Genomic DNA, 11,158 nt, shown 5'->3' with positions numbered 1-11,158 from the left:
ATGTAACAAGCTAGGATAATCCTCAGCACTTCCAAAAATTGATATACACTTTTCTTGAACCTTCCAAAGTTACCATTTAGTATATATCGTCTCTTTCTCTCTCCTTTTTACAAAAGGTTTTTTTTTGCATTGAATTTTCTCTGCCATGTGATAATCCATTTCATCAGCCTGTATATGTCCCACATTTGAGTTTGTTAGTCCTTCAGTGTTGACTATACTTCCGAGTTTCATGTTGGCAAATTTTCAAATTGCACCCTGTAACCTAAAGTTCATGTCATTAACACATATCCAAAACAAAACAGGAGTGGTTCCAGTGAACTTTGGGGAAATCCAAACTTTGGGGACTGCCTTCCACCAGTCTGAAAACAGCCATTCACCACAAATCTGTTTGCTATCCCTTAGCCAATTTTGTATCGAAACGGCCACTGCCATTTTTATCCCATGGGCTTCAATTTTGCCAATAAGCCTAATATATGGTATGTTATCAACACTTTGTTAAAGCTGAGATACATATGCAATGCACTGTTAACACTGATCCTTTGGTATTTCTCTGAAGAACTCAATCAAGTTAGGTAAATATGACGTATTTTTTAAAAATCCCTGCTGGTTTTCCATTATTAATTCATGACAGTCTACCAAGTGGCGCTTAATTTTATCCCAGGATTATCCTTTCTAGATGTTTCTTGCATCCAGACAACTGACATTAAACTGGTTTACCTGTAATCATACATTTGCAATTCTTCTTTCTTCTAAACAAGGGTGTAACATTTGCAATTCTCCAGTTATTTGGCAACACCCCTGTTTCCAAGGACATTTTGAAGACTGTGACCAGCAGTTCTGCAATTTCTACACTTACTTTCCTCAGTAATTTAGGATGTATCCCATCCAGACAAGATCAATTATCAATTTTAAGTACTATCATCCTTCCTAATATCCATATCTTTTTATTTCATCCAATCTTGTTGTTCACTGTGGCTTTGATGAAGCCCTTTTTCTCAGTATATGTTTTTAAAAAGTGGTGTATCATATGGTTGAGAGGTAGATGTTTTCGACACTAACCACACCAGTTGGACTACAAATCAGTTTAACTACTGGTCACAAAAAGCATTGATTAAGAAGCTCATAATAAAAAAACAAAGTGCACCATTACAATTGTCACTACATTACATTGTTATATTTATTTAAAGTTAGTTCACGCATTGAGAAACAAACAACCTCAACCCGAATTTTACAACTGAATATGAGCTCAAAATAATTTGCATTCCCAATCGATCTTTAGGATTAATGCAATTAGTACAGAAACAAGAGGAAGGCCTAACACTTTGAAAATACAATTCCTAGGCACATGTATAACTGTATAAGAAATCAAGAGTTTCCAAAATGTACTATAGCAGCTGTAAGTTGCTAGTTATCCAAACCTTTTTTGCCCATTTATGGGGAATTGCATTGCATAGTTTCAAGAAGGCATTTTCTGCAGAGGCTGTTTGAAAGTTATTGAAATGGAATTACAAACAACATGTTCATTCCTACAATATACCATTGTGAAAATATTAGTGATAGGTTACCACAAGTATGATGTTAAAATTCATGGGACAAAGGATGTATAATGGAGTTAACACAGTCTGAATAAAAATAGAGAGTCTGTCCAAATAATGTAGTTCAAGCATATGATGAGAGCAAAACTGCTTATTTTACAATTAATTGAATAAGTGTCCAATGCATTTGCTTTTCACACCACATTTACTAAGCAGAATTTTATTCTCAAAGTTGGGTCTTATGTTGTGTCTGCTTATTTGTTGATCATAAAAACAATCTGACATTTGAACTAAAATTGAATAGAATATACATGAAACCCAAAGCCTGAGACTCCATTCCAAAAAAACCTTCCCAAAATCAGTGGTTTACTTTCTACCCCCAAACCAAAATTGAAATGTTTGAAATGGACTACATAATCTCAAAATCAGAATGCACCAAATTTCACAATGGTTTGTCAAATTAATTCCATCCAATGTAATGCAGCAAAATATGCAATTTGATTCACATGCATTCACAAAGCTACTCACTGATCTGCATGCAAATATTGTATCCAAAAAGCATTCTTCAACAGACCATGAGGTCTGAACCATATTATCTTTTGGATGATTAAGATACAGTGAACATCATGGTAACTTTTTCTCTGCAAGATGCCACAAAACCTGGTGGCATCATTTAAAAATCTACAATCTCAGTTTAACTGTTAGACATAGTGCCCAGAAAAAAGGGGACAAAGTACCAACACTTAATTGTTTTGGAAGAAAAATTCCAAACAGCATGGTAGTTCAATCTAAAATGTTAGAAGGCAATTTTTCATTCAGATGTTGTAAAGATCTGAGCTATTACCACAAAGATTTAGGAAAAATAACTTTTGTTCTTTTCCATAATTTTGTAGTACAACCAGCATACAAACTGGGGACTTTAGAAAAGATTAACAAGATTGTGGGAACTTTGCTCTTCAGATTTATTCTTTATTCTTGTTCGTGATGTACCTTGTTATCTACCCAACTATTTATTTTTGTGATGATGAATGTTTCAGTCTCTCTATTAGTATCCTTTGTGCCAATGACTCCCACAAAGCACCTGAAGCAGAGGATGACTTCCACGTCTCTATTAATGTTACGCTGATGAAGCTATAAAAAGTATCAATATCAACCTTTTAAAATGAATTCCCCTCCCTCAAAGGGGAAATGCCTGGCGTCTTGCTCAGCACAACAGCACAGAGGAGATCAGATACGCATAAGAACAAACTGACTTAGCACCTGTGCCCTCCCACCTGTAGTCTCCTTTGCACCAATATTACTATAATGTCCAACTGTAGATTACTGTTGCTGAGGTTCAAGAGGAAAATTAATCAATATATGTATGACATCAAATAAAGTGTAATTTTATGAAATAGCATTTAATCTTCTTCAGTGATGTGTCAAGTGTACAGTCAAACAACATTTTCAAATTTTCTAAATTAAATCCAGGTATGGATAATCCATTAGCAGTACAACATGGTCATAACGCAGCATTCATAAGGACGAAATATTTGTACAGATCTTAGGCCTCAGCTGTTGTCGGCAAAACATGAATATAAATAGTCTTCATATTCAACATTTTCATTGAAGAGTCATCTGTAATTTCTGAAAAAAGATAGTAACATTTTAAAAACGCACTATTATTGTATGTAAAAAATTAGAAATTCACACTTTTTTCCCCAAGATTACAAGAATGACACAATTGCTGGTCATGAAAGCAATCTAACATCTGAACTAAAATTGAATAGGGTATATATAAAGCCTAAAGCCTAAGACTCTATTCCAAATAACCTTCCCAAATATTAGTGGTTTACTCACTTCCCTCAATCCAATATGGAATACTGAAAAGTTTGAAACTGGACTACACAATCTCAAAGTCAAAATGCACAGATGTGACAATGGTTTGTCAAATTAATTCCATCCAATGTAATGCAACAAAATTTGTAGTTTGATTTGTGTGCAATGACCATATGCATATGCAGTAAACTTGTACATGTGCATTTGTTTATTTATTTAGGAGCAAAGGCACAGCAAAATTAACCAAGCAGAGGCATTTTAAGAAGTAAGCTTGATTCCATGGTAAATGTTCAGTATCAATTCAAACATTGTTGAAATGTATTCAAGTCTTCTAAGAACAAAGCGTTTTAGGAATCTTACAGGAGGACTCTTCAAATAAAAACAAACTTATAGAAATGTATGAAAAGGGTAGCCTTACATTAGTGGGCTTACTTATAACTTTTGGTGAACTTCATTCCTTCCTGATAAATTAGCTTTGTCTTGGAAACCAACACTGTTGTGCAAAATATGTCAAATTTTTTGCACCACTTCAATATTTTGATAAAGGAAGAGCCGAAATAGGTATTCATTTTGCACCATACGTTTGACGATCAGAACTTGGGCATTATTTTATTTTGTAAGAGATTGAAGGATATTTCATGTCTTCTTCCATTTGCTCTCTATTTTTCAAATGACTTTGAAATAAAATTTCACAAACAACAGTATGATACATTACCACTTCTCATCCTGACTTGTGTTGTCATTGCACTATATTATGGTCTTCACTGCTCAATACTTCATAAAAAAAACTGCTTACAAGCCAAATGGAACAAAATTAATCCAAGAGACAAAATCTTTTCATACCAAATTTTATTCTTCTCTAAATTGTGTCTATCCTCCTGAGGATCCTACAATAGACCATGACCCATTTTAAAGTTAAAAACAGTAGCACAGATGCAGCAGCCCATTTTACTGGCCTACCTACACTGCACTTGAAAATTCATCTGTGCAACACAGGTCAAATATTAATTCAGAATGAGCACATGCTGCTCAAATGGAATAAAAGTAGAAATAAAATTGAAAAATGCATTTTTAAGCTAATAATATACACATGGCACTTTAGACATAGAAACGTTCAGTATTTAGTGTATTCTTAAGACATTTTGTGCATTAAGTTATTTTTGAAGCCACTGAGGGAGTATGGAGTAAGAATCAAATTTATTTTAATTTTTTGACATTTTCAAAAGGTGTGATAATGCCAGTGCTAAGCCCTGAAGCATATATCATTTATTAGCTGAGATAGTTCATGAACAATAACAATCATGGTGGCTGGGTAAGGGAACTAGAATGTTAAACAGGGATAAGATGAAGCTCCAGATAGGAGAAGCTGTAAGCCTTCGACAGGATTGTTGGGACACAGGAGAAAATAGGTTTCCATTCTGCTGTTATTCCACTTCTTAACTGACCACATTAGCACAGAAACAGTTAAGTTTCATGCTTTTCTTCAGCATCAGTGGATCAAAAGTTATTCCATTTGTGGAAATCAGAGCATCAATATTAGTACAGTTAGTAACCAGACATCATAATAGACACAGTAATGGACTTGTGGTGCTGGTAATTAGTTAATACATGTAAATTAGTAAACATTTCAGTTGAAATGACATTTTGCTTAAATTATATTATAACAATGTACCAAAATAATATTAAACATACATTGAACACACTTAAAAACGATGTGCAACAATGTAACAAAAGCCTCTATTATTTGGGAAATGTTAAGAGTAATGGCACTTAACATTCTTCTAAATAATATTGCAGCACATGCTGAATTTGAATATCTGTACTCTTGTTCACTAGCTCAGTATTCTGTTGTTCAAATCATTTTAAGTATTTACATACTGTGGACCACTGCAAATTAAATTAGTTCGAAAATTGCAAACTAAATTAGAATTTTTGAGAGTGCTACTTTGACACCACTTGGGAAATGGTATTCTAGAAATATCTCTAATCACTTTTCTTCCATTAAAAAATGTATAGGAATTTGCATTACATTTTCTCTTTCTCAGTCTGTACAGGAACCAAAGGACTACTTATATTTTTGTTGCAAACCAGTTAGGTTTGAAACTGAAGTCAACATCAAAAGCTAAAACTTTCTGCATTTTGTGGCTAGCTTCAGAAAATGTTAATTATTGTGGATACTGAATTATTTAGGAATATTTGAAATGACACATCATAACTAAGTTGCATAATATTTGGATAAAATCTGCATGCCAGAATTTCCTGTACTTTGGTTTATATGAAATAAGCTCACTTTGACCTTTCACATTCTTGTCCTTAATATTTCTGTGCTTAAGATCACGCAAACAGTAGTTGCGAACAAATACAATAGCAAGATTAAAATAGTCAAAGTAAACAGAGACTTATTTTTATAATTGAGTATGTAATTAATAAAAATAGTCTTCATGATTATATTTAAGAACTGATCCATTGAGGAAATAAACAGATTATGGAGCATATAAACGACTGTGCAAGAATATCATTTTTTTCCTCTGTTACTGCCATAGAAATAAACCACTGGTTTTAAAATCACCTTCATTGCCTTGAGCAATTTTTGTATGGAATACTGGTGCTGTGGTTAAACTCAAGTGACAAATGTCATTAACGAAAAAAAATTAAAGTCCACAATACAACCCTAAGTTCAATGTTGTAGGGTTGATTTGCAAATGAGGGCACCACAAGAACTCAGCATGCAAGTACCATTGATAGTTACTTATAGTGGAGAAAGTGAGGTCTGCAGATGCTGGAGATCAGAGCTGAAAATGTGTTGCTGGAAAAGCGCAGCAGGTCAGGCAGCATCCAGGGAACAGGAGAATCGACATTTCGGGCATAAGCCCTTCCTGAAGAAGGGCTTATGCCCGAAACGTCGATTCTCCTGTTCCTTGGATGCTGCCTGATCTGCTGCGCTTTTCCAGCAACACATTTTCAGCTAGTTACTTATAGTGTCTAAAGAAAGGTTACCAAAGCAAACAGCTAGCAGAGGTGGAAATATGCAACACATACAAAAGAAAATGTGGTAAAACATTTAATGCACTCGAATTTAATCTTCCAATACTCAACACGCATCACAAACCCAAAAATGGTCCTTCATGGGAAAGGGAGAAGAATGTATATTTGGAACACACACCAGAGGTATATTCAAAAGGAGAACTGGAGCTGTAGATACTAAATTTGAGATATACATGGCCAAAACCAATTAGATTACTTTACATTTTTAGATTAGATTAGATTAGATTACTTTACAGTGTGGAAACAGGCCCTTCGGCCCAACAAGTCCACACCGACCCGCCGAAGCGCAAACCACCCATGCCCCTACATTTACCCCTTACCTAACACTATGGGCAGTTTAGCAGGCCAATTCACCTAACCTGCACATCTTTGGACTGTGGGAGGAAACCGGAGCACCCGGAGGAAACCCACACAGACACGGGGAGAATGTGCAAACTCCACACAGTCAGTTGCCTGAGGCGGGAATTGAACCCGGATCTCTGGAGCTGCGAGGCAGCAGTGCTAACCACTGTGCCACCGTGCCGCCCAATTGTCACAATTTAAAGGTCTCTATACTTCTAGAGCACTGAAATCTCAAAATTAAGTTGCTCCTTAGCTCTCCTAGCCAGTGCTTATATCATCAACAAGACATACCTTCTGCTTTGGTATCACCTAGGCACAATCTTAGTTTCTTGCTTCTGAGGCCAAATACTTTGGCTGCCTCATGATAAAGATCAGCATACGTCAGCCCATTCTGACCAGCTGGGTTTTCCAGCAAAAGAGCTCCAACTGTGCCTTTGAGGCATTCTATAATACAAGAACAGAACATGCAAGTAAAGTGAGTGAAGATACCAGCAATTTTCAGTCTGTAGCTATTTTTTGTAGTTGCTAAATTATAACTCATACATCTCTTAAAGACAGACTGGCATAAAACAACCTTAAACCCAACAAATCAGTAGGACCGCATGTTGTATTGCGTCTAAATTGATTCTGCTTTAGTTATAATGCAAATTTTCATCTATTAATTTGCATTTTTAGTTCAGGTATCCAGTGAAGCAGATCATCCACAACTTGGACCACAGAATAATTTGATTGTTTTGGAAAACGAATTGAAATTCTGACTTTAGACATTAAAAATACACCAAGAAAATCATAGGATGATAAGACTGGCTTTATGAAAGGAAAATTTGGATGACAAAGTTATTGGACTTTTTTGAGGATGTCACCAGGAGGGTAGATAAAAGGGACCCAATGAATGCAGTTTACTTGAAGTTGCAAAAGGCATTCAAAAATGTGATATATTAATATGCAATGACAAGATTCATGGAGTTGGGGCAATATAGTGGCATGCCTTGCAGGAAGGTTAAGAGACAAAAAGCAAAGAGTAATGACAAAGGGACATTGTCAACTAAGTAGGCTGTAACTAGTCGAACACCACAAGAATCAGTGCTGGGTCCCAGCTATTTGCAATCTATATTAATAACTTGAATCAACAGAGTGATGCATTTAATTTTGCTAACAATATAAAGTTAGGTATGAAATTAAGCAGTGAGGAACACAGAAAGAGGCTGAAAAGACATTATAAACAGAGTAAGTGAGTGGGCAGAGAGGTGGCAGATGGAACACAATATGGGGCAGTGTGAAGTTATTCATTTCTGTAGTAAGAACAGAATAGCAGAATATTTGAAATTCATGAAACATCTAAATGTTCATGTTCAGACAGACTTGTTTGCACCCCATATGGAACTCAAACCTAGCATGCAGGTAGGGCGAGTGATCAAGAAGGCAACGGCCACATTTTATTACTTTATTACAAGGGGACTGGAGCACAGGGAAAAAAAATAGTTGATGTTAAAATTGTACAAGGTAAGACCACATGTAGAGTGCTGAGCAGAGTTTTGGTCTCCATTTTGTATAAAATTATAAAATTGGATGGGAGGCAAAAGTCCACTACACTGATTCCTAGACTGACAGTTTTGTCCAGTAATAGGAGGCTGACTAAATTGGGCCCTTACTTTCTGGATCAAAAATAGTAAGTGCTATAAAAATCCAGCAGGTCTGGCAGCATCTGTGGAGAGAAACACAGAGGTCATGTTTCAAGTCCAGTGAGTTCTGACAAATACCTTTTTTTGGGGGGTACAAATGTGACCAAACCCAGATCAAAGAAGTTGAAAAGGAGACAGAATACGTTAAGAGATAACAATGCCTGCAGGTCAAACAAAAGACTACATTTTTCTCACAGTCTTTTTGTATTAGGAACAGTTCAAGTGCTTTCATAAACAAATTATTTTATTGGATCTGACTCAAATTAAACAAGTGATTTGTCAACCCACATGACATGCTAGAGATGAAAGTTATTTCAATACTTGAAACTTCTATAACAGAATTGCTGATAATGCTCTATAATATATTATCTCTTGGGGGAAAGAGTAATGAATTATTTTACAAACAAGGAATTGATTGATACCAATCATATGTTTCAAAACCTCAAACAGATTCTGATTTAAATCAGGCTCTTTGGGAGTGCAATACATTTAACATTTTATATTTAATACAGTCCTCTTGCTTTTAATTTTATTCACCATTAATAGACTGAAAATATATGATGATGTTTACATTGAAGGCAAATGCTTTGTCATCTAACATAGTCTTATAATTTCTCTGTAAAGGCAATTAGCAAAGCATCCTTTGGTAAGGTTTCCACAGTTAAGTGATCTCTGCTTCATTATAACAGTATTTAAAAAGGACCTAACAACATACAGTGTTTGAAAAATTAAAAGCCAGTTATGGAAACCAGATACTAGCATCAGAGTTTAGTTCCACTCAATTAATTGAGGAAAGCTACATGATATATACCTCATAGGAATGTGATTTAACTGTCAAAATCTGTAACTCCTCTCAACTTCAGTCCCATTAAAATTAAAAATGTGAACCACGTACAAAAGACAGTAAAATAGCATGACATAGGAGTAGGGGACAAAAGTAGGAAAGTCTTGCTACACCTGCAAAGGGAGTAGGTGAGATTACACTGGTAGGACCATCAGGTCTCCTTTTCTAGGAACAGTTCAGAGAAAGCTCACTAAGCTGATTCCTACAATTAAGGGGTTGTCTTATGAACAAAGTTTGAGAAAATTAGGCCTTTAACCATCAGAGTTTAGAAAAATGGGAGTTAAGCTTATTGAAATACACAATATTCTGAGGTGGTTTGACAGGGTAAATCCTGCGAATAGGTTTTCCTCATGGGAGGATCTAGAACTCAGAGACAGTTTGAAAACAAAGAGGATACTTTTCAAGACAGTTATGAAGAGACATTGCTTCTTTCAAAAAGTCATTAAACTTGGCAATACTCTATCCCAGAGATTAGTAGAGACTGAGATGTTGAAAATATTTAAAATTAAGTTTGACAGGTTTTTGATTGTCAAGAGAATAATTGGTTATGAAGGACAAGCAAGCAGGAAAGTTACCAGCTTAGTTACAACTAGCTTAGCCAAGGCGTTGCTGAATGGTGGAGTATGGCTTAATGGGTCAAATAGTCTGAATTATACTATTGCACTGGCCTATGGAAAAGTTGGTATAAGAGATCACCTTTTGGGTAGTGTAACTCAAAGGACCACAATAAGATATAGACCACAGCAAGTTCACTTTGACAATCAGTATACTCCAAACTGTATAAAGGCATTCAACACCAAAGCAAAGACTGTTTCATAGTCACAATGGTTTTAAAATATGGCATATTTGGGAATAGTGAGCAATTGTCCAAATATATTGTACACTTCAACACTGCCAGAATGATGATGGCCACATGAACTGTACATTAAACAAAGTGAATGCTATAGCATCTAGCATAAAGGTGAGACATTCCATAGTTTCCAGAACAGAAGGTTACTCTTAAGTCAATTTCTGCATCATATATTTTCAAAGATAACAATACAAACAGTTTAAACAGGTGATCTAGGATTAATAACATGATTTATTTATTTATTTCATGCTAGCTTACAAAAGTTGGCCAGAGCAAAATGAAAGAAACAGGTCTCTCACAAAAGATTATGAAGAGTGGCAACATTCTGGTATAAATATCAGTAACTCTCTATCACAACTCCTCCTTACTCCACTCCAACAATAAATTGCATACAGTTAACCACTAATAGATTGAATGGCTGACAGGCATCATCTGGCGAGTTACAAACCAGTGATCTCATGAAGTGGCACAAATGAAATCAGAACCTTTGAAAGTAATCAATAAAATGGAATTCAAATGAAGTCTATACTAATTTCCAGGTCCCTGTTTTAAAAATATATACATACATTAAGATGTCCAGAAATGAAAACTTAAACAATAATTTATGATTAGCTTATTAAACTGCAACAGAAGATGTAAAGAATACTGTGACATGATTTAAGATAATTTGCAGCATAGGACCTGACTACTATTCTGCAATCTACAGCAGTTCAGTAGTGTGGACAGGTGGATCTACAGATTAGTCTCTCATTGGGAAAAGAATACTTGAGATCTAGAAATTAAAAGCTGGAGAAATTCAAGTCTGGCAACTTCTTTGGAAAGAACAGAACAGTAAATGTTTCAAGTTTAAATCAGTTTCAAATGGTAACTCTGTCTTACTCTCTCACAAATACTATCAGAGCTACCAAGTTTCTCTGGCATTGTTTTTATTTAAATTTTCAACATCACAGTATTTTAAGTACTGAATATTTGAGAACTGTTCCAGTACGCAAAAAACATTCTACAGCTTATTCCCGAATACATTAATTACGAAGAAGCTCAA

General features: G+C 35.2%; 1 protein-coding gene across 3 annotated transcripts in view; it reads right to left on the bottom strand.

The window, feature by feature from the left end:
• Positions 1 to 1,159: 1,159 nt before the first annotated feature.
• iars1 (isoleucyl-tRNA synthetase 1) overlaps positions 1,160 to 11,158 on the bottom strand; it is a 190,254-nt gene continuing 180,255 nt past the window's right edge. For all 3 annotated transcript variants that reach the window (XM_043707895.1, XM_043707896.1, XM_043707897.1), the window contains exons 33-34: positions 7,032 to 7,184; positions 1,160 to 3,161 (exon numbers count right to left, since the gene is read on the bottom strand). In XM_043707895.1, the coding sequence (XP_043563830.1) occupies positions 3,079 to 3,161; positions 7,032 to 7,184 (236 nt within the window). In that variant the 3' untranslated portion in view covers positions 1,160 to 3,078. The remainder of the gene's footprint in view (positions 3,162 to 7,031; positions 7,185 to 11,158) is intronic.

The sequence above is a fragment of the Chiloscyllium plagiosum genome, chromosome 18 (assembly GCF_004010195.1).
Source record: "Chiloscyllium plagiosum isolate BGI_BamShark_2017 chromosome 18, ASM401019v2, whole genome shotgun sequence".
Taxonomy (NCBI): Eukaryota; Metazoa; Chordata; class Chondrichthyes; order Orectolobiformes; family Hemiscylliidae; genus Chiloscyllium; species Chiloscyllium plagiosum.
This window is presented reverse-complemented; position numbering and strand designations above follow the sequence as displayed.